This window comes from Nelumbo nucifera, chromosome 1 (assembly GCF_055504915.1).
Source record: "Nelumbo nucifera cultivar China Antique chromosome 1, China Antique-T2T, whole genome shotgun sequence".
Classification (NCBI taxonomy): Eukaryota; Viridiplantae; Streptophyta; class Magnoliopsida; order Proteales; family Nelumbonaceae; genus Nelumbo; species Nelumbo nucifera.
The window spans coordinates 77,422,024-77,447,027 of NC_142649.1; the positions used below are offsets into that span (position 1 = coordinate 77,422,024).

General features: G+C 38.2%; 1 protein-coding gene across 1 annotated transcript; it reads right to left on the reverse strand.

Annotated features, from left to right (window-relative positions):
- Positions 1 to 5,796: 5,796 nt before the first annotated feature.
- Positions 5,797 to 23,888, reverse strand: LOC104605711 (pre-mRNA-splicing factor SLU7). The gene is made up of 10 exons (XM_010270578.3): positions 23,493 to 23,888; positions 20,706 to 20,869; positions 20,502 to 20,614; positions 18,822 to 19,235; positions 18,516 to 18,651; positions 18,105 to 18,404; positions 8,848 to 9,064; positions 8,368 to 8,471; positions 7,705 to 7,773; positions 5,797 to 6,362 (listed from the first exon to the last, which is right to left on the reverse strand). The coding sequence occupies exons 1-10, from the start codon at positions 23,506 to 23,508 to the stop codon at positions 6,285 to 6,287; spliced, it is 1,611 nt and encodes a 536-aa protein (XP_010268880.1). The 5' UTR covers positions 23,509 to 23,888; the 3' UTR covers positions 5,797 to 6,284.
- Positions 23,889 to 25,004: the final 1,116 nt, after the last annotated feature.

A 25,004-nucleotide genomic window follows, 5' to 3' on the forward strand; every position in this document is an offset into this window, starting at 1 on the left:
TAAGGTAGGTACAGGAGAAGGAAGGTTAGATAGGGATCAATGGCTCTGATACCAATTTCAGTGTGAACAGTAGAAGTGAACAGTAATAGTGAATAGTACTAGTGAATATTAACAGTGAATATAGATATATATATATATGCTATATGCAGAGTATCAATATGTAGGGAAAACCAAAACGACGGAAATATGCAGAGAAAACCAAAAATAGTAGGAAAGCAACCTAACGAAAAGATATTACCGATAGTACTTACAGAAGGAGATGGGAAATACTTTGAAAACAACACACTTTTACACTTTCTCACAAGTACAATAACACTTAGAAAGTTTTACAACAATCCTTACTACAGACACTTATAAGGAAAATAAGACTATTGGACTCTTCTTTTACTTGAAATTTTTGCACTAGAAAGCATTGCACACTGAGAACTGGAGGAAGCGTTCCTTTTATAGAGGCTTCCGAGGATTCTGGAGAAAGGCAAAGAAGAACTACTTTATTCGAGCTTATCCTGAAGGCCTCTATGATTAAGATTCCTTTTGGACTTTTCTTTTGAGCATCTAAATAACTGAGATGCTTTCTTTTGACCTTATCTTTTCTCTTTTATCCTATTAGGACCAACTGATGATACTTTTGCATTATTGATCTTCTTTTACTATTGAGGATAGAAGAGAATCTCTCAACAGTTTTCTAATAATTATCCCTAGTGAGGGATAAGTGACCAGATGCTTTCCGTCTCTAAGTCCTTTGAGATTACTTTTCTCTTTCATTTGTTTAGCAAAGCGGAGAGACATATCTTTGAGCTCCAAGGGGTCTAAGTTAGGAAACTTGCTTCAGAGCTTGTCCATATACGATTCAAAGAGAAGCTGAAAGATGCCATCTTCGTCTGTTGATGGCTTTAGGGTCTTAGTGAGATCAAATTTATCCCACCACTTGATTTCAATGATTCTATCAATGGTTGGAGGCATCTGAGAGACATCAAAATGGTATTTCCATTTTAATATCCATGGAAGACGAAAAGTTTTAAAGAATTCAAATTGTTTTACATGGTCAAATTCTAAGTAACTTTTCCCTTTCCCAAAAGCTCTATATTTTTCAATTAACTCTTGGTGGGGAAAGATGTTGTCTAAGGCTCCCCATGTGGTCCACCACACATGCCCAGTCAGGATAGGGACCCTGGAATTCTTCTGAAAATCTGATGAACCATGAATGTCTGAAACGGAGTTTTGTAACAAGAAAACCTTGTACCAAGCATCTTGATAACCCCAATAATTGAACATCCTAGGTCTTCTGTCAATGGGCTTGGTGATGAATCTGGGTTTACTGGAATTGCCCCAGGCTGCCTTTGTCATAAATTTTACTATTACAAGCTTGGAATATGCTAATTCTGTCTTGTTTGGGTCTCCGTAATAGTGCTAGATTCTCGCAGAGCCTGTGTGTAGATGGATTTCTTCATAATATTGTTTATCTTTGTTTAGACCACATACTGTAAAATCGGTGGAGTAGGTGAGAGCCAAATGCTAGAGTGCCCCTTCTGGATTAGCATGAGAAGAAATAGAAGAGGCTTCCTCTCGAGAAACAGTTACCACAAAATCGGTGGGAGTAGGTGATGTATTGGCTTGAATTAGCCCTGTCGGATGCCAGAGAAGGATCCCTTATTAAGGGAATAATGAGGGGGACTGATTAGTCCCAGAACTTGATCTGATCTGATAAGATCTTGGATTGGACTCATTGGTCTGTCTGGATTTCCTCGAATTAGGACTTGTTAGAAGACTTGGTCTTCTGCTGGCCATCTTCGATTAGATTGCCTTGAAGGAATTCCCTAGTTAGAAAATCATGCATAGCATTATCATAACCTTTAATATATTTAATATCAAAATCAAAAACTGATAAAATTGCTTGCCATCGGGTGAAAATCTGTTTTGAAACCAGGTTTTTAACATGTTTTTCCAAAATTTCTTTTGCCGATTTACAATCAATTTTCAAAGTAAAATGCTGGTTTATCAAATCACTTTGAAATTTAGTGATGCATAGGACAATACCAAGCATTTTTTTCTTTATGGTGGAATATTTCTATTGGGTGTCATTCCAAGTTCCAGAGGTAAATCGAATAATTTCTTCCTTCCCATCTTTATTTTGCTTCAAAATCCCTCCATACCCTAGTTCGATGGCATCTGTTTCTACTATCTTTGAGACTTTAGGGTGAGGAATATTAAGGCAAGGAAGGGTTTTTACCCTTTGTTTTATTCTTTTCACTATTTGAGTGAATTGTTCATTCCATTTTGGAGGACTTTTTCTAAGTTTTTTTTGTAGTAATTGGCGATCTCTAGCCAAATCTTTATAGTAGTCTGCCACATAATTTAGACTACCTAAATCTCTGGTGTTGAGTTTTTTCACTGATTTCATCAGGAAATTTATCAGCAAACTCTATATTACCCTTTGAATAGGTGTTATCTTTCCCTTTGAGATTTGATATCCTAAAAATCTAATTTCGGTTTGAAAAAGTTTCATTTTCTGGCGGATGTTGCCAATCCATTTTCTTTCATTACCTTTAAAAAGATATTCAGGTGTTTCCAATGAGATTTTAGTGATGGGGAATAAATCAACACATCATCTATGTACACTATTATAAATTGAGTGTACAGGGTAAAAATTTCATTCATAATTCTTTGGAATTCTGAAGGAGCATTTTTTAAGCCGATGGGCATAACATTCCATTCATAATGCCCAAAAGGAACTGTAAAGGCAATTTTATATCTATCCTTTTCATTTACTAAAATTTGCCAATATCTTGACTTTAGGTCAAATTTAGAGAATATTTCTGCATCATATAATCTTTTTATTAAATCCTACTTATTGGGAATTAGGTATCTAATCCATCTTAAGGCTTTGTTTAATGGTTCCTCTCTCGATTTCTGTGACATTTTCGACATTCTAACTCCATGGAGACTTACTCGGCCTAATTAGACCTTTATCTAATAATTCTTAAATTTCTTTCTTATAGATTTCCAATAATCTGCTTTTCATTTGAATTGGTTTGGCCTTCATTGGGATTTTAGCTTCATTAAATCCTTCTTCATATGGAAGATCCACCATATGTTCTTTTTCTGTGCCAGAATGCGCTAGGGGTTTCAATGCATATTTCTTTTCCTATTTTTGTCTGGAAATTTTTAATTACCAACTGGGTTTTTGGGTCATTTAGCACCTTAATTAGCTTCTTTTCTTTTATCTTTGTTTGTAGTTCAAAGATAAACTTGACTTTACCCTTCAAGCTTTCTTTTAAGGTGTTTATTGTAGTGATTTTTGGTTTTTGGCAAAATTTATAGGTGACTATTATTTCTCCTATGGTAGTAGTGATCCTTGTAGAATCTATTTGGTAGGGAATGATCGATAGCAAGAAAGGTGTTCCCAAAATTACTTCTTGCTTTAAGTCTTTAATCATAAGGAAGGTAGATTTTAAGCAGGTACCCTGATTACAGATATGGGCTGTAGGGATTTTATATTTTATTCATAGTTTTCTTCCATTAGCGGCATTCACCTGTTGAGATGTTTTCTCAAAATATTTGGAGGGGACAATCCCTTCTCTAATGCAATTTATATCTACGCCCAAATCTATTAATGCGATAACTGAGAAATTAAAATCTTTTATCCTAATGGTGACTTTTGAGTACCATTTTTGATACTTGACCTAAAGCAAGAACATTGGTTTCTTGGTTAGTGGGAACCAAAGTCCCATTGACCAACTTTCCTCATATCAAAATCCAAAAAAAGTAAACAGACCCTAAGTATTTAATATACACTAGTATAAGGGTATGTGCTATGCATATGTACAAGAAAAAAGCTATGTATATATATATGTATATGCACACAGAGAAATATATATACATATATATATATATATTGTACATAGAATATATTAACATTATATAGGAACAAGATTAAGGGGCTAAAAGCTATCAAAAGTCAAAATACAAGTGGAATATAAATAAGGATTATAGGGATTTTTAAGGAGAGGGCATAGTTCCCCTTCGCCCCTGACTATAGAATCAAATATACATACATGCATACATATAATTATATTTCCAAATTTAAAAATATATAAAACTATAACTTCTCAAATTTGTATTCCATATTTTAAAATCTTTATTTATTTTCATGTATACTAGAAATCTTGGTATGCTTCTTTATAAATAACTTTCATATTACACCAATACAAACAAGCCCAACCCTGGGCAAATTATGCCTGCCACCCTTGCGTAGGATTGCAAGTTGCAACTAGGACTATGGATCTAGTAACACTTAAACTGCATACATTTAATAATGAAAATGTGATCGTTTATCTGGGTTTTAATTCAAACTCGATCCTATTTAGGATGATCTGAATTTCTATTAAGGATGAGAAGAATGCAAAAGATATTACATGTTTAGGCCATGTTTGGTTTAATTCTCATTCTTTCTCATTCTTACTTAAGATGAAATTCTTAAATGGACAAGAATGGGTAAATAGGCTGAATGAGAAAATATTACTGTGAATCAAACACTTATTTTCCTAAAAATGAATTCTTTTAAAACTGACATGTCTTATGTTGCTCATTTTCATTCTTCAAAAAAAATTGTGTTGGTATTACAAACTACCAGCCTAGGTCTCCAACAGTCGATGAAAGTGCTTTTATATGCTTTTATGAAAGTACTTTCATAAAAGTGTTTTTATAAGAGTACTTTCACAAAAGTGCTTTGGTAAAAGTACTTCCATAAAAGTACTTTCGTAAAGTACTTTCATAAAAATACTTTTATAAAAGTACTTCCATAAAAATGCTTTTATAAAAGTATTTTCATAAAAGTACTTTTATACAAGTGTTTTCATAAAAGTACCTTCGTAAAAATGCTTTAGTGAAGTACTTTTGTAAAAGTGCTTTCAAGTAAAAGTGCATTTATAAGTGTTCCTATAAAAGTACTTTTGTAGATTATTTTTCATGGTGCATGCTGCTTAACTTTTGTGCTATGAGGCTGATTTTTCATTCTAAAAAGAATGTGACCATGACAAGAATTTTATAATCAAACACTAATGTAATTCATTCTTGCCTAGAATGAACAAGAATTAAAAAAAAAAAATTGAGGACTAGAGCAATGAACCGAACTTGGCCTTATCGTCAAATTACCAAACTATAGATTTGTAATTCGGCTAGAAATGGTATCCACGTTTATCTGAGTTCTAATTCAAACTTTATCCCATTAAGGATGATCTGAATTCTGGATCAAACCAATGTTCAAAATATCGACACGTATCAACCAATACATATCGTTCTGGGACCCCTCCAATACGCCCCTACAGTGGATTTATCAGGAGTCTGACCAGTTCAGGGGGTGGAAGAGCCCTAAACCGGTTCCAGAAAAAAAAAATAAGTAAAAAAACAATATCAATTCGCGACGTATCGGTATTTTCAACCTTGGATCATGCATCTACCTCTTTCCGATCTAATAAAATCTAACTCGATTCGATTTAGATGTATATGCTTATAAATACTTAAAAATTCATATAAAACCGTCAAGACCCCTTTTGTCTTCAGCAGATCCATGGATACATATATCAGCTTCGAGTAGAAAATTCGCCAACTTTGAATTGAGTGATGGATTGGAAGTTGGGTTGGAATTAAATATAGACGGGGACCAAACCCCATCATCAGGAATAGGAGCTACTGGGACAACAAAATAAAAAGATCCAGATATAATAAAGCCTACTCATGTACAAGCGGTCGTCTTAAAACCTTGCATTCACCACACCAGTCGTGTAATCAATCAGGTTGAACGGAAGAAATTTAGATTTCACATCTACACATCAATTCTCATTATAACAGTTGATACTTGATACAAACCACAAAGACCATTTTTTCTTATCGCACTATTGAATACAGAAAAGAGGAATTCATTTCCAACGGTACTCCTGACATTTCCTAGTTTCAAAAAAAATATACACATAAAATGGAGGTCCCCCGTGGGAGAAACCTTACACAAAAGCAGATATACGACTTCATTAATTCGAGCAAGGTTTGGCTGAACGCGATGGCTATTCGGCTGGCTGTGGAACCAATGATAAAGTTCTACATGGGATCCACACCAATCATAATGGAGCCTGGCGTGGAACCTTGCGTTCATCTCATCCGAATTCCATTACTTCTCTAGGTTGGGGGAGAACCACTTCGATCCACTTTAAAGCAGACAATAACCTTGAAAACAGATATATGACTCCATTTAAATATGCTTGAGATGGAAGAAAGTACATAGTCCAAATTCAGTGAAAGAAGTCCTTCATTGGATCATCATGGTGGATCTTCTTCATCCTGTATGCCTCCATATCCTCAGCAGTAACCTAAGAAAATTAAACATCAGTGAGAAACAAAACCACCACAAACTAAGCACATGCATCTCACATTAAAACATTAGGTTGCGTTTGTTTTAGGTGTAAATTCAGTTTTACACCGATGAAAAATGTGACCTCGGTTTAGTGATCGATGCAAATGGAACCAGGGTGTTTTGGAATTTTTCTCTCATGTTATTTGATTGTTACGGTGCAAAAGTGAAAGGTTTTCTGCTCGCTCAGCCTCTCCTTGGTCCGTCTGGGCTCTGACGCCTGAACCCACCATGGCATGGGCAGTGGAAGGCAGATGAAATCGGAAAGCATAGCTGGAGGAGCTAGGAGTGCAGCAGTGGTTGGTCTAGAAAACGGGAAATCTGCAGATGGTCTACATCGAGGGAGGGGTAGTGAGGGTGGTGCCAGGAGGGAGAGAGGTTAATGCAGGTCGTGAATGCAGACCTGGTTCGGTACCCTAAATGGTTCAAGGCTGATCACCGGCCAAGCCGACAGAATGTCTGCTTCGGCCTTGGCTACAATGTCCTCGAGGGTCAGCATTGGGATGCCTTCCGTGAGAGCCTGAAGGGCGCAAATGGGGTCTATCTCGGTAATGATTACACAGGCACCGACTTGCTTAATGGTGATAGCACAATCCTTGTCGACATCTCTGTACCCACAGATAACTGCTACCTTGCCGACAATCATCACGGAACAGAGCAGTTAGATAGGGGAAGAACTAAGGTTAACTGGAACAATTAACCACCAATTTGGGATTATCACAAGCAATCTTTTATAGTTATTATGATTTGATATTAAAACTAGAAACTCAGATCTGGCAGATTTTGGAATGGCCAAATCTTGAACTCAGGTCACCTAGTTAAACAGACAGATCTTGAAGATCTATAAGATTCTTTAATCGAAACGAAGCTTGATCTTATAGAGAGGATTGCTGCAAGACAGAGGAGATGTTGCAGGACAGAAAGGAGACGTTGCAGGATAGAGAGGAGTGAAGCTTGCTCTATTGGCTGTTGGATGGAGAAGACGTTGCAGGACAGAGATTTAAGAAGCTTGTTCTTCTGGCTGTTGGACGGAAGAGACATTGCAGGACAGAGAGGAGAGAAGCTTGTTCTTGCAAAGAGGAGACCAATGGACGAAGAAGGGAAAGTTTACATCGATTTTATCGGCGTAAACTTTCCACTGATTTTCGATGGAAATACTGATAAGAATGAAATTTTACTTCAATTTACAAGGTTTATATTAATACCTCTACCAAACACATGCAAAATTGGACCAGGGGTATAAAGTTTACCCCGGTTCTCATTTACACCTCAAACAAACACAGCGTTAAAGAAAAGCATACCTCATCATTCCATCGCACATTGTATTTCCGCTTCTTTTCATCTTTTTCTTCCTTCTTTCTTTCATCCTCCTGTCCAAGTCACAGAATTTGAGAAGAAAATTATATCTCCAATACCCAAGCACACCCTTTTGGGGCTTAAGAACTACAATCTGTAATCCCCCCCCCCCGCCCTTTCTTCACAGTATTCAAGGAAAACAGGCCAATGCTTCAATTCAACTAACAGGTCAACAGAAAATGATAAAAACAGCATATGAAAACATAAAACATCTGGAATCTCGCCTAAAAATAGAATGATTAGCTAAAACTCCCCCAACAATGCAAAACCCACAGTACAAAAGAGAAAAATCTTTAACCAAGGTGGTTAGACCCTAGTGCAGCTTATGCCCATCTACATCTTTCCTTGCAATTGAATCCACCAGTTAGTTATAGACTCATTTGAACAAGCAATTCAAGTTAGGGGCCAAGGATCTCTGGCCTACCAAATAAGATGTTTTAACTTCCAAGTCCCCATATTAGGTTGTAACCTCGATTTCTTCTATGTTCAATCAAATTTAAAGTAGCTCCCTCCACTAAAAGTAGGTTTAAAGTTCTTTAAAAATAAAAACAAGTCAATTTTTTTATGATAAGCACAATAAAAGGAAAAATATGCTATAGGTGCCATACCCTCTTAAGTGCCTCAGCAAGTCGTTTCTTGTCAAGGACCAAGTCATCCGGTACATCAGTTCCCCATGTAGCAAGATTTTTGTCCTCCGTTGATGCTGGTTTCTCTGTGTATATGTTGGTAATGTAAAAGTTAGACTTGTTTGAGAAAGGGAAGATAGGTGCATATGTAGCAGGGATTTTCAAACATAAAGCAGAAATATCACAACATAAGGCTTGCACATACATCAAACTTCTAAATGCAGAAATCACAAATTTAAAAATATCAAGAGATCAAAATTTTTCAATGAAGCTGAATAGTTAAAGAATTATATATTTCAAACTAAAAAGGCAAGCAGTAGTTTTAAATGACAAGAAACTATAAAACATTTAGGCGTGAATTGCAGGAAAGTTACTCCCTTGTGCCAGCATGAGAAATTTAACCTCTGTTGAGGTCAGTAATAATGCTTCGTAGAAAAGGTAAAATCAAGCCTGCACACTAACCTTCAGTGTCCTCTTTACGAGCAATATTAGCTTTCATGAGATCAGTTGCAGCTTCAGCAGCTTCAATTCCAGCTGCACCTGTACAGTAACTGTTCTTTATCATTTGTTTGCAGCACTTGTAGCCCCATTGGTGATCCTTCCACCAGGAACCCCAAACACTTGTGTGGTTATTAATGTACACATCTTCTTCATATTTGCTTCTTGGTAAGGACGTCTCCTGTAAAAGAAACCATATATATTAAGATTTCTTTTTTATAGAGAACCATATTTATTAAGATTAGCTACCCTGAAAGCATTGATTGATTAGACAATACTGAACAAAGTAATTGTAGCTATATGACCATCCAATTGTTATGTTTCCAAATAACAAATAGAACTTATATATATATATATATATTTGATAAAATAACAAATAGAACTTGTACCCAAACAGAATAAATAAATACTATGCAATATTCCACATATTACTGAATATTGATGAATTTGGGGAATTTTCTAAAATCCATGGCAGTATTTAGATCTTCCATAAATCTGTCAAGGAAGATATTGAGGAATGGCACCCACCGGATTTAAGCAAGCAGAGCAATGCAAATTTGAGGACTGCCCCCAGTTGTTGTGATTTGGGCCTTGGGGAAGAGGAAAAACTCCAGGATTTTTAACAACAAATCTTCCTAGGAGGACTAAGTTATAAGTAGAGCAGTTACACTAGTCTACTCCTGGTTGTCAAGTTGTTATTGATATAGGCATGGTTTAAAATGCCCCTAAATATTCTCATGACATATTTCCATTCCCATGGGTAGTGACGAAATTTTACCAAAATCGACATATTCCCCAATGTCAGCACTACGTGGAACACAGGAGATAGTTTCCACAACATATTTCCATTTCCACTTCCAAGGGTAGCAACAAGAAATTTTACTAGAACCGACATAGTCCCCAAAAAACACTACTAGCAATATGTGGAGTACAAGAGATAGTATTATAATATAAGCTGGTGACAATATTGTAGATACGTGGAGTAACAACATTATTGCCCGCCTAACTTACATGATTACACTTTGAGCTAGTTCAATATTCATTTCAAAAATGAAGTAAAATATTAGTTTTTGTTTGTGTAATAGATTATTTGGCTTTATTTATTACAACCATTTACATTTTCTGAGTTTAAATTTTGCTTTAACTCATTGTATCATGAAGCTCTGAATCTTAAGGTCTACAAGGCAGAATGTAGTCTTTTGTCTATAACCTTATTTTCTTAGCTTTGTTTAGTGATTTGGAATCCTTAGATGGATTCCAAGGGAATTGAACTTAATTGCGGATCTTTTGGCTAAATCTAGGGGGGATATGAATTTTTTGTATAGTGCAAACACTTTGCCCCTTTAAGTGGGGAGATATTTTAGTTGTGAGGATTTGATGATTTTTTTCATACATCCTCTCATGTACATCCCCCCTGCCCCTTTTGAATATAATAGTTACCTTCTCTCAAAAAAATAATTTAAAAAGGTGTGCCGATGCTTCTTTTATATCATAAAATACCATTCTATATTTTGCATAATTTATAATGTTTCCACCATGTCTATAACTTTTACCAGTGTTTTAAAAGCGCAAGGCGAGGTGCACGCCTTTTTAAGCAAGGCACAAAATTACAAAAAAAAAGCTAAAAAATAAAAAAAAAGTCAGAAAATTCAAAAAAAAATGCAAAAAAAAATCAAAAATTCAAAAAAAAATATTAAACATAACGTTAATAAAAAATATAAACTTTTATTTTAAAATAAATGTTTTAAAAAACCATTATCTAAAATTAAAATACATAAGCATAACATGTAAAGCGTATTCAAATGAAAATTTAAAAATAAAAGCAAACATATAAAGCATTTCCAAGCATGTTACTTCCACACCCCATGCTGATACCACTGGAGGAACTTGTAACTTCATTCCTCCATTGTTACTTCCACACCCCATGTTCATATGTAACAATTTAACTAGATCTAGATCTGGTGTTGACCTGGTTTCTATTTTCTAAGATCAGCAGTAGTCTCATTTGTCCTGGTACGGCTAGATGAATTTGAGAACAAGTGAGGAAAATGTATTATGGACCCAATTATAGTCTATTGATTGCCTTTTAAGTGTTCTCACTATCCTTGGCTTCTCATTCATCGAAAAGACAGAATTCACACTACCAGCTAAAAAGATCTAAATTTTTTGGAAAAAAGGTAAAGTAATTTTATTCAATGAGAAAGCCAAACACAACAAGACTCAGGCCAACCAGGCCTTCCTGAGCCCAAAACATATTACAAGAACATCCATGATTTAGTACAAAGAAGGAGAGAAACATTCTGACTTTTAAACTCCTCATTCACCGACACCCAGGAGCAAATCTTCCCCACCACTTTCTGCACAATCTCATCTGGACTTTTAGATTGATTACAGAAAATTCTATTGTTTCTTTCCATCCAAATGGACCAAAGAACAGCCTGCGGAATAGTATTCCAAACAAGCCTGCATTTCATGCTAAGACCCTCCAATTTCCAACTCATAAACAGCTCCTTCACAGACTTAGGCATAGCCCAACACACCTCTAGTTTCTTGAAGAAATGTCCCCAGATTGAAGAGATCGGACAGTGAATGCACAAATGATCTATAGATTCAGCACCCATGCCGCATAAGACACAGGAGGGATCAAGAATCTGCATACCCCTTCTCTCCAAGTTGACCCTAGTTAGACATTTATTCAAAACCATTGTCCAAACCAGGAATTTAACCTTGGAGGGACAGGTGGGGTTCCAAATCTGCCCATCCGGGAAGTTCTCCTGACCTGAGCTGCACATCTTAAGGAAAAGGGATTTAACTGTGAATCTACCATCTGCATTCCACTTTCAAGTTCATTCATCTTCCATACTCATATCAATTCTCTGATTTTGAATCTGCCCCAACAGACCTACATACTCCTCCACTTCCCAGTCTAGCAAATTCCTCCTACATAGGGGAGTCCAAGAGAAGGAGCCCCCAGCGGTACTAACGTTATCAGCAACTGAAGAATCTTGATTCACTGCAATTTGGAACAGCCGGGGAAAAACATCAGCCAAGGGGCCTTCCTCACACCAGGAATCCTTCCAAAACTTGATTCTATCCCCTTTTCCAACTTTAAACTTGACCCCGTTCATGAAGAGTACTGATCTTAGAAATACCAACTAAGAGAGAACTACCCCCAAATGAAAGGGGATCGAGAGTTTTCCAATTTCCTCAATCCACACCATACTTAGCCGCAATGAAGCACCTCCACCAAGCATTTCTCTCATAAGCAAATCTCCATATCCATTTGCTAAGAAGAGCAGCATTGAAATCTTACTTTCCTAAGTCCCAAGCCACCCTTCTCCTTAGGCTTACACACTTGCTCCCACTTAACAATGTGAATTTTCTTCTCATCCTCCCATCCCCTCCATAAGAAGTTCCTTTGAAGTTGTTCCAACCTATTTGCAATTTTATTTAGAATTGGAAAGAGAGAAAGAAAGTGTGTTGGGAGATTGGATAGGGAGCTCTTAATCAATGTAACCCTACCACCAAAAGATAAATATTTAGCCTTCCAAAGAGCCAACCTCTTCTCCATTCTCTCAATGATTGGACTCCAGATTGAAGAAGAGGAACATTTTGTCCCAAGAGGCAACCCCAAATACTTAACCGGAAGGAGCTCCATATGGCAGGCCATTACCTATGCACAATCTTCCAAATTTACAACTTGACCCACTGGGATTATCTTACTTTTGTTCAGATTGACTTTGAGACCCGTAACCACTTCAAACCAACTCAGAATTCCAAGAACTGTTTCCAACTGAGGCAGAGATGTGTCCACAAAGCAGAGGGTATCATCAGCAAACTAAAGAATATTAACTTTCTCTTTACCTGGAGAGATAGGCCTTCTCAATGTCAAGCTTACAAACAACCCCCAGAATACCCTGTCTTCTCCTTGAGTCAATTAACTCATTAGCAACTAAAATTGAGTCTACCATTTGTTCGCCTGGAATAAATGCACTGATTATTTGAAATAACATTACCTATCACCCCTTTCATTCTTTCTACCAAGACTATCACCAATATTTTATAGAAACTGTGAAGTAAGCTAACACGCCTAAACTCCTTAACATTCACAGCCCCCTCAATTTTTGGAATAAGGGAGATAAAAGTGGCATTTAGAGAAACTTTGTAGGGACGCATTTGCATGAACTCCTAGAACACCTTCATCACATCTTCTTTCCCAAAGTCCCAGCACTTTAAACCAACTCAGAATTCCAAGAACTGTTTCCAACTGAGGCAGAGATGTGTCCACAAAGCAGAGGGTATCATCAGCAAACTGAAGAATATTAACTTTCTCTTTACCTGGAGAGATAGGCCTTCTCAATGTCAAGCTTACAAACAACCCCCAGAATACCCTGTCTTCTCCTTGAGTCAATTAACTCATTAGCAACTAAAATTGAGTCTACCATTTGTTCGCCTGGAATAAATGCACTGATTATTTGAAATAACATTACCTATCACCCCTTTCATTCTTTCTGCCAAGACTATCACCAATATTTTATAGAAACTGTGAAGTAAGCTAACACGCCTAAACTCCTTAACATTCACAGCCCCCTCAATTTTTGGAATAAGGGAGATAAAAGTGGCATTTAGAGAAACTTTGTAGGGACGCATTTGCATGAACTCCTAGAACACCTTCATCACATCTTCTTTCCCAAAGTCCCAGCACTTTAGATAGAACAGATTGGTAAAACCATCCAGCCCAGGTGATTTATCACCTTCAAGCTTCTTAATTGCTGCACTGACTTACTCTTCTATAAAAGGCCTTTCAAGCCAACTTTTCTGGATCTCACTCAGTTGCCTAAAGGAGAGATTGAAGGGAAATGGTCTCAGCTTCCACTTTTCCTTGTAAAGTTCTTTATAGAAAGAGGTTGCAACTGCTTTAATCTCTGAATCAGATTCACCACATCTCTCATTCCATGTCAACTTCTTAATAGCTGAAACTCTAGCTCTAGCATTAGCCACTTTGTGAAAGAAATGTGTATTTTTGTCACCTACCTTTAGCCAATTAACTTTAGCCCGTTGTCTCCATTTCAATTCCTCTTTCACCACCAATTTTTCATGCTGTTTTTTGCTTGAAGTCTTTTCAGCCTTAACTCTTCAGAAATGGGACCCATTTCTTCTGCTTTATCAATCTCTTCAATAATACCCAATAAGGCTTTTCTTTCAGTCCCCAACCTTAACTTATTCTCCAAGTTCCAGATTTTAATTCTTTTTTTTATAGCCGTCATTTTTTTTGCCAGAACAAAGGAACGGGATCCCTCCACTTGAAGTTCTTCCCACACTTTCTTCATCAATGGTTTGAGGGTTTCCTCCTCATACCAAGAGTTTTCAAATTTAAAGGGAATTTTGACCTTCTCCCTCTCCCCACAAATAAGCTGAATAGGACTGTGGTCTGAGACAGGTCTGGATAGAGACATCTGCCTAAAGTCCAGAAAGATGTCCTCCCAATTTGAGGAAACAAGAAATCTATCCAATCTGACCAGGGTAGGGGTATCCTGGTTATTTGTCCAAGTGAACCTGTTACCTTGAATGGGAATGTCCATTAGATCCATATTATTAATCAAATCTGCAAACTGCCTCATCAATACAGTTCTGCCACTTCTTGTATTCTTCTCTTCCACCGACAAGGTGACATTAAAATCTCCCCCAATAACCCAAGGATGAGTCAAAGTCCCCCTCATATCAGCCAGTTCCTCCTAGAAACTCCTCCTAAGATTAGAAACTGTTGGACCATACACATTTGTGACTTGAACTATATTACCATCCTGCAGCTTCAAAACAAGAGAGATCGAGAAATTCCCACATCTGCAAGAAATCAAACTACAAACTAGGGGGTCCCAAAGACATAGCAAGCCTCCCGCACTCCCATTGGCTGCCTTTGCCATCCATCTTACCTGACCATCTCCCCAAATACTTCGAATAATACCAGCATCAATTTTCTCCAATTTGGTTTCTTGAATCAATACAATTCCCGAATTTGAAGCCTTTAAGGAATCACAAACCACCATTCTTCTCCCAGACCCCAGCCCTCGAACATTCCAAGAAAGAATTTTAATATTCATTGATATAACAAAAGAGCCAACACCTCCCACTCCTAGAACTCACTCCCCCCACCCTCTCAGTTTTTCTTCGACCCCCTTACCGCCCCAACACTGCTCCCAGCCTTCTCATTCAAGCCCCAAGAGAAACGCATCATTTCTTTGCTCCTCTTGGAGTTTGTCCCCCCCCCCTCTTTTAGCCCCCATCTTACCCCTTTCCAAGAGAATTCTTTGTTCTATCTCTTCCAAGAACTTCACTGTCTCTGCTTCCATTCCCTCCATCGAGACCCCCAAAAAGCTCCCCAACCCTAGAAGTTTAGAAGTGACCCAGGAAGAGGACTTAGAAGTGCTGCTACTAGACTTACCTGCTTCAACAGTCCCAAGATTTGAATTCCCCACACTCACTATTTGGCCACTTTCTTCTCTCCTCTCTACCACAGCATGACTTAGCTCATTTTCCTCCACCACTCTATGTTGATTCTGAGTATCGCTCCTAATTGCAAACTGATCTTCAACTTCCACTACTGCCAGCGGCGTCACCTCCATCAACTGCTCGTTCAAAGGAACCATGGAAAGGGGAGGTTGGTTCAGTCTTCTGCAATCAGCTTTCACCTTCTTCACCATTTCAGAAGGACAAGATTGGGGGGCCGAGTGCTCCAGGCTATCATCACCAGGCTCTACTTCAGGGGAAGGAGAGGTCTGAATCTTCAAAGTGGCAAGCCCAGTCCTCCCTTACTGTACACAAGGTCAGGTGATCCATGTCGGTTCAAACCGGTCCAGAGAAAAGGCTGGATCCAGGCTAGTCGGGCTGAACTGTCTTGGTCTACTTTCGGCCCATCTTGGTTCACTTGCAGCTTTAAGGTTCTTTTTTCTACTAGGCTTCTGATTAGGCCGGGTAAATGGATTTAGCTGACCCAAATGGATTTCTTGCCTCATTAATTGTCGTCAGCGAGCATTCTTTCATAGGCACCACTTTTAGGTCTCTTAGGCACTCTTTTATTAAATTTTTAATATTATCGACCAACTCACCATCTCTAAGAAGACCCATTTTCAAAACAGAGGCACTTCCCTCAAGGCCCATCCTGACTTTTGAATCTTAGCCCTCCGTTAGTATTGAGATTGAACGGTTACTATCAAAACCGTAGGATCGATCTTCTTCTTCTTCCTTCTCCGGCGATCTTACCCGCTCCAGTCCTCCCCCTTGATTAACTGGATGAACATGTAGTGGGGAGCATTCATTGACGTCCTCTAAGACTATTGTCTTCGAGCCCATCGAGTCCTTCCTTACCTGTTGAGTTCCCTCTTCTGTGAACCTCTCCGTTTTCCACCTCCGAACAGACGGAAGGACTTCTGGCCAGATGGAAACTGAGAACAGAACTTCCCCAGCAACAATCTCCACCTTCTCCGGAATCAAGCCACCCTTCTTCACCTTCATTCGAATCCATTCGCAAGTAGCCAGCTCAAAGGGAGAATCATCTGTTTCAAGAAAACCACCACACGCATCCCCGATTGCTCTGATGACACTCGGACACCATAGAAGCAGAGGCAGGCCGAACACCCTAATCTAGATATCCTCCGACCGGTCAAAGTCCTTTTCCGACTCCGGATAAAAACAGCCCGTGCTAGCTCCCAACCATTCGAGAGGAAGAGGGTTCCTCCCCATTGACCATGGACCTTTTTCAAAGATCCGTCGCGCCTCTGCTCTGGAAGGCAAGATGAACAAGAAGAGCTCATCCGCCAACTTCTTCACCTTCACTCCCCCCACCTCCTTCCAAATTTGATTAGCCCAGATCTCCTCCTCCTTTACCCCCACCTTCCACCCAAATCTACCAACTAAACAATCCCTTAAAAACTTCTTGCTTCCACCCCATTCATCTCTGTAAATACCATAAGCTTACCTTCAACAGTTTTCAGATCAAAACGTCCCAAGTCCGGCCAAACTCCTGCTTTCACCGCTTTTCTGTAGGAGAAATTTGGTCTTGACCACGCCCCCATGCCTTCTCTCTTGTACCAGTTCTGAGCTTCCCATCTCTTTCCTCCCCTTTGGACACTCCTAGGAAAACTTTTTTGGAACATTTTCATCGACCACCTTCTGCAACTTTCAGCCACGACTCCCAATCCTGGTTTCTTTTCTTGCTTCCATATCTTAGTCTGATTCGATCTGGCTACTGTGTATCCTCTAGCCTGGGAATGAAACGGAATAGAAGATTAAGGAGGTGAGCTAGAGGAGCTGAGTCAAAATGGGGAGGGATATCTTGATGCTAAAGCTGGTTCCACTCGAACAGGGAGAGAAGAGAACCGAATAGCTCTGGTTCGCCGCTGCTGGTTCCATTCAAACAAGGAGAGAAGAGAATGAACAGTCTGGGTTCGCCGCCGCTGGTTTCGTTCGAACAGGGAGAGAAGAGAATGAACAGTTTCGCCGCCACTGGTTCCACTCAAACAAGGAGAGAAGAGGAACAGTCTTCGCCGCCACTCTTTCCTCATCCTGTCTTCTTCCTGTTCGAGCAGAACAGGATACATGTAGCTGACCCCATATAGTTGGCACAAGGCTAAAAAGATCTAAATTAGCGTCTACATCCATCTGGATTCAGGGAGGCTGCATAATAATGATCACGCACATCATATAACTATGTGCAAAAAAGTTCATGAAGTTGAAAACTCGGTAAGCCTGATCTCTGAACATTTCTGCATTGTCATCTAGGTATGAAGGGAGCTAAAATCCCTCAATTGCAAAGGCTGTTCCTGGTTATGAATACTTGGTTAAAACCAGATTCCAAAAAACAGGTTTCCTGGTTTACATGATATCCAATACAACTGAAAATAGTGTTTTGGACTTGAAAAGGGAAAATTTTTTTAATCAGTAAAAAGGAAAGCAAAAATTTATACTTAGCAACTGATACAGAAATGAAAACCTTAATGAAGGATAACAAGAGTCATTGGTTAAACAATTAAATCAGAATTCTTTTTTCCACTGGGAATTTCCTTTTTTGGCAAACACTGGGAAGCTTCATGTACATAGAAGTAGCAGATTTCCTTTTATGACATATATCTATTGCTTAACCAACAACAACAGAATAATAAAATAGATATATACAAAAACAAAACAAAATATACAATAAACACGAAGCATCAATACATTCTTACCTGACCCTTAATGATCCTACCAGCACGATCATACTCAACCTGTCTCTCAGTTTGCCCCATGAGAAGCTCTCTTGGAAGCTCTTCTTCAGAAGCTGCATTGCCATACTTCTCCATAATGGTTTCCTTAATTCCAGACTTCAACTTCTCCTTAATAATCTTATAATTTTTGAAAAGAAGTTCAGCTTGAGAGGGAGCAGCCTGCATATGGATGTCCTGGCCTTTATCAAAGGCTTCCCATGCATGAATATTAAGCTGCTTGAACTCCAATGCCTGCCCACTAACTCTATATTGATTGTCTCCCTGAAGAATGGAACAATCATAAAGTCAGATTCACAAACATTATATCATGAGTTTTACCAATGAAGCACACAAATCAATCTAATAGAATGCATGGTTTCTCAAAATACTCACTTCATAGAACTTCTCATTCGGGTCCATATCTGGAAGAGGATCCTCACGCATGGATCGGGTTTTAGGATCATAATGTGCAGAATTCACATCAAGATTCAAAAGATACTTTGCTGTGTCCTCCCGAATACGCAAATTCCTATAATTAAATGCTTCAGCAGGAGTAATATACAGCACCAAATGAACAGATACAAAGAAAATCCTTCACCAAATTTGATGAAGTACAAGGACACAACCAAAAATAGGTTACATCTTGGGAAGGCCATATGAATTAACAGTTAAACTCACAGACTGAAAAGACTCATTTACCTGACTGTTCCTGTGCTCCCACCACCCGTTGTGCGCACACGCTTCTCAACCTTAGCAAAGTCCATCTGTTTGCTCTCATCCACCTTAGCTTCATCTACCTTCAGGGTATCTTCATCATCATCCTCATCACTAACTTCACCCTCACCATTCTGGTTATTGTTCTTCTCTTCTAATTTTTTCAGCTGCTGTTCTTTCAGATATTTTCTTCTCGCCTCATCTCTAGCTTCATATCTCTCAATAACACGAGCATATGTTGCTGGATCATACCCATTCCATCGGTCACGTTTGCCATCATAGTCCAACTCAAAGGTCTCTATCTTCTCATCAGGTGCAATGTGCTTGTTTGTCCATTTTGATCCCACCTTTCGAGGCCTTTCCATGCATGACTTCTTATCATGTGTCATTGCTCCACAGCTGTAACAAGCAAATAAAGAAATTATTTTGAAGTTATAAAACAAGATTAGATTATTGTTATTGTATTTTTTGCAATTGTTTTTCTTGTTTGCTCAGAAACAAAGAATTGTATTATTAGAAAAAGAGAAAAAACAGAAGTAGCACTGCAGCAAAGTTTTGTTCATTCACACCAAAATGAGAAAGTAAACACAAGAAAACAGAAAACCAGTCAACCAAAGAAACAATAGGATTACATCAAAATAAAAAGACCAATTAAGTACCTGTAGCAAGTAGCAAACCAAGCAATGTAGAATAAACCCAACAGATTCAATCATATTTTATTGAGGAATGTTGGTACAAGTATGGCATACCTTATCTTTAAGAAATAGGAGTAATATGTGGTTCCATGCCCTCATTTCAGACACAGTGCATGCATAGGAAGCCAATCAGCTACCAGTACTATTTTGGAGGTCATCTTTTAGTGTAACTTTCTCTTTATTGAATCATGTTGGAGATAAGGCATACTCTCTCTCTGTCTTTAATAAATCTTAGAGATGAAGAATATTCACTTTTACAGGGACTCAGTAGGGCCCTATTGAAATGTATGTTATTATTGTGTTACACAACCAGAGGTATTTTGGTAAACTTGTATTGTCACAACCATATAAATAGTGGAAGAGCCAAAGAGGGCACTATTAATACTTGAATCACCTATTTTAGAGGTTTTTTCTAGATTCTTTAAGAAATTTCTGGGGCCTAGGAAGGTATCCTACTCTCCTACAGTGTTCATCCCAAAAATCAAGATTAAGTTTCACAATTGGTTAGAGATATTAGGGATTCAATCAAGAGAGCTATAGGTTCTAGTGCCCCAACGCAAAAGGTGAGGCACTTGCCCAAACAAAGAAAAGCACAAATTTTTAAAAAGATTAAAAAATATGGGGAAAAGAGCACATAATATACGTCAATTAAATATCAAACACAGAAAAATGAAACAGGTTGTATCATGAACAGGTAATCCTAAAAGAACAGAAAAAGGGGGATAAGATCTGCAGGCACAACTCTGCAAAACACATTAATGAGTCAGGTGCCTTACATTAACCTAGTTCTCTATGTCCATCTCAACTGTCTTATTCAATACAATGTTACACTCAATGCCATTAGTATATATTCAGTTGTTCTCAACTGATAGATGGCTTTGGTTCCCAATCAATATTAAGCAACAAAATAAAGAAAAAACAGGAGAAGAAGAAGAAGAAGAAGAAGAAGAAGAAAAGATGATCCACTTACTTTTCACATGCACCCTTTCTATATTTATCGGCCTGATAAATTTTTGCACCCCTATCATACCAGGCTTTGGTGTAATTTGGATCTGACTTCCATTTCCTTTGATGCTTTAAACTCTGAGTACCAAAAGCAGTGAAGGTGTATTAGAATCACATAAAACCATAAACTGCAGTCTGTAAGCTACAGGAAAGCAAACAGACTATTTACCGGTCTCTCTGCATTGAGATACCAAGGTGCAGATGACATGTACTGAGGAATATGAGGGTTAATTTCTTTCCCATCTTCATCGACTTCAGCTGGTGCAAGCCCAGCTTTCCGTGCTTCTTCTAATTCTAGTTGTTTTCTGTGATCCTCCCTGGATTTAAATGCCACTGCATATCCCACCAAATTTGTAAGATACATTCATTGCAAACTAACAACAACAACAACAATGGACTGCATTTTCTATTGGGTGGCAGAAGCTATTTTTGAATTTCAAAAATTAAGGAGAGAAGATACCAATAAGGCCTGATCAGACCAAGTGAAACAAATGAAACCAATAAACTACATAATCACAATTGTCAGCTTTCTCCAACAAATGTCTTTGAAGTAACTCTAACAAAGAGTATTCAATTTCGTAATAAAGGAGACATAGTCCCTGTATGGAACTTAAGAAGTAATCAATCTAAGAAGCAACTTAGCATATCCATAGACATAAAAATTGAGGGATAAAAATCATTCAGATTTATAATTGAATTGATGCTACATTTTATAGCCACTTGGATAAATCAACTAAGAACAAAAGATCGAATCCTATGCTTCAGGTCTCAATCAATGTTTTAAAACACGAAGGCATGACACAAGGCATTCCACTACCTAGAGGCGTGAAGTGTAGTTCAGAACGTAAGAGGCGTAAGCCTCCTTAAGAGGAGGGGGATGAGGAGGAAGGGGAAGAGGAAGAAGAGGAATGAGTGCCTCTCATTCCCAAAAAAGCATCCACCATTCCATCCTTTAACTTTTGTGATTATGAGTGCCTCCAAACCTGCTTTTCATACTCATATATCATCATTCATCTATTATAACACACCTAAATGCTTTTCCACCATCCATTTATATTAATCATTCTTTTAATTCGATACGTAAGCATAATCCAGTATGAGAATAACTAGTTAAGCTATCTTTCATGCTGTAAAGGAGAGGCCTTGACAGGGTGGTTTGCAAGTTAAACCTTGAGAAGGCTTATGATAGAGTTCACTGGAACAATTTGTGAAATATCATGAGACTGAAAGGGTTTGGAGAAACACGGATCAGATGGACGAAAGGATGCTCTCAATCAGATTGGTTTTCCATTCTTATTAAGAGATCCCCCCATGGCTTCTTTAAAGTCTCTAGAGGATTGCGCCACGGCTGTCCTCATTCCTCCAGAAAAGCTGAATAGAATGTTGTTTTTTGCTATCTCTCCCAACTTTGCCTATTCCTGAAGCTCCTTTGTTACCAAGGCTACCCATTGCAGGAGCTCTCCCTTCCACTTGTCTTTACTGATTTATTACTTGAAAAATGACCACTGTTTTCCATCCTCTCAAGTCTCAACAGATCATCTTTGTTTTTGTTTTCTTTCTGAAAAATAAGGTAAATTTTATTAATAACAATAAAAATAGCAAATGATACAACAAAAGAAGCAATGCTGTCAATAGACATGTTGATTAATTCTTTCACAGACTTTAGATTTGCCCTGAAAAAATTCTCCTATTCATTTCAGACCAGATGATCCAGGACAGTGCCACAGGGATCAATTTCCAACGACATCTCTTTTTACATTTAAACCATGCAGATACCATGCTAGCAGCAGCTCACAGATAGAGGGAGGCATCACCCTGCTGAGACTAATGGCCTTAAAAAGCCAATACCCAATAAGCCATTGTACACTACCACAAAATTTTTTGCCTCTTTATATGGCTAGATATTAAATTTGTGGAAAAGAGATCTATGACAAGTCAAAAGGTTGTTTATGCTTTCTCCACTCATTAGATATAGAATACACAAGGGGATAAGTACCAGGTTTTTTGTTTCCTCTAGAGTCTCTCACTTATGCTCCCAATACAAAATGCTAACTTTTAGAGGAGATGCACAAATCCAAATGGTGAAGCAAGTTCGTCTGGTAAAGTGTCCCAAAGAAAAAAGCACATGAAAATTACCATTGGTATATAGAATTCTCACATAACTCAGACATCTTTCCCCACATTGTCAACAAGAAAAAATGAAAATTCAACTTTCCCTCTTTAACCAATAAAAGGTTTTTTTTCTACCAGTGGCAATGTTCAAAAGCACTTTATTGAAATAATAAGATAGGAGGACCCTACAGCCCAACCCAAACTCTCTCATCCCTCCTCTAACAAGAAAAAAATTCAAATTCAGTTTTTTACACTTTAGCCAATAAAAAGGCCTTTTTTTACCAGTAGCAATGTTCAAATTAACTAGATAAGAGGAGCCATAGAGCCCACTTACTAATATTCTGATATAGCCTATATCAAACAAAGACAAAGCTTATAGCTGTTTTACAGTAAAAGAAGAATACATAACAATCTTATAAAAAGATATTACAGTGTGCTAATATTGGGCTATATGGAACTAACACAATGCTTGCAGCTGATTTACACTAAACCAGAATATATAGCAGTCATACAAAAGAGCATCTGGACATGATGCCCCCACTCAAGTCGATTCCTATCCACCCCTCCCATAGCTACAGAATCAACGAAATCATTTACTAACTTTGTAATTCAACTCCTCTATTGAGTATTGAGGAGAAAACATTTGAAAGATGATAATTAGAAGCTATATTGCCCAGATACGGCAAGAATACATCTGGGAAGATGTTAGATATAGAATTTATACTAAAATTTGAAGTATCCAACACAATACAACACCCTTGTACAAAAATCCGGGCATTACAGATTGGAAATCAAATTTATATTATATGATTAGAAAAAGGAGAAAATTAAGGAAAAATTGCACCTGAAGCTGTTGCCATGGTTGGCCTGTTGATCTAAAACCCGAATTCTTTGGTCACAGAGAACCCTAGAGACAGAGAGAGAGAGAGACCGGAGGTGGAGAAGGAGAAGAAGAAAAAGAAGAAGGGATAAGAAAGAGAGAGAGAGAGAGAGAGAGAGAGAGAGAGAGACCGGAGGTGGAGATTGGATTAGTTCTCCGCCGCCTCTGGTTCCATTCTTCACGAGGAAGAGGATGGTGAACAGTAGACTTCGGTGGATTAGAATGGACTGGTTTCAACAGGGAGGGATAATGGAGAAGAGAGAGGATGAGAGGGAGAGATGGGGGAGAAGGAACCGGAGGAGAGATGGAGGAGAGATGGTCGTCGCCGCTTCTGGTTTGGGATCGAGAGAAGGAGAGAACGAACAGTGCGAAGATAGGCTGGGTTTTATAGGTAAGGTTAAGGGTATTTTTGTAAATTATGGGAAATTCAGGGGCATTTTGTTAAATTTGGAGAAATATAGACGCATTTTAGTAAAATTGGGGAATTTAGAAGCATTTTAGTAAGTTTCGAAGAACTGGGTCAAACCGGGTATAAGGGGTTCAAACCGGGATTCTGGTTTAATAGTGGCGATTTTGGGTCAAAACATGGAGGGTTGAGATTTGTCTACTGTAAAGAGTGATTGTGTGTGTGGGCCAATAAGATTGGCCGAAACGGAATATTTCCAAATAAATGGATAAACGAGGAGAGTTTTATCTGAAATTTAGAAGGGTGGGTTGAATGGTGGTGTCAAATTGGACCAATTGGGCCCAGATCGAGCAAATCTAGAAAAGGGCTTGATTTGATCGATCTAGAGCCTTGAAATGATATCTTTGTGCGATGGAGGGACAAACAAGGGTAGTTTTGGAAGGGTAGTGATTCAATTAATCTAGGGATTCAAAATGGAATCTTGGTGCGATGAAGGGGCAAAAAGATCTTTGGGGCTGAAATTTTATAGGTGTGTATTTTAAGGTATCCGAGATCTGGCGGTAATGTCTGATTGGTTCAAGGGGTCAAGACCGTAGGAATTTGGGTCAATGAGAGAATCTAGAATGGAATCTTAGTTTGATGGGAAGGTAAATAAGAGAATGTCAAGTTAAAACTTTATGGGAAGGTGTTTTGGTGTGTCCGGAGTTTAATGGTGGTCTGATTGATTCAGATGTTTTTGGATCAAAGGAATCTTGGTTACAAGGATTTTAGGTTAACGAGAGGGGTCGAAATAAAATCTTCGCTTGATAAGAGGGTAAACGAAAGAATTTTAAGTTGAGATTTGCTAGGTAGGTATTCTTAGGGGTGTTCACGGTCCTGTTTAGAGAAGATCTCGACCAAACTGGCAAATTACAATTTGAGAAATTTCTAAACCGAACCAAACCATTTTGGTAAGGAAACCAAACCAAACCAAACTGTTTTATTACGGTTTGGTGTGGTTTCTAATACGATTTGAGGAATTTAGACCATTCTATGATTCTTTTGGGCTTAACCTAATTAGAAAGCCTAAA

Excerpts from the sequence above, each read along its gene's own strand:
- LOC104605711 (XM_010270578.3), bottom strand. Across the intron at positions 9,065-18,104 it reads GTAGGATCATTAAGGGTCAG|GAGACGTCCTTACCAAGAAG; the intron begins GTAAGAATGTAT and ends TTTCTTTTACAG. Across the intron at positions 8,472-8,847 it reads TCGTAAAGAGGACACTGAAG|AGAAACCAGCATCAACGGAG; the intron begins GTTAGTGTGCAG and ends ACATATACACAG.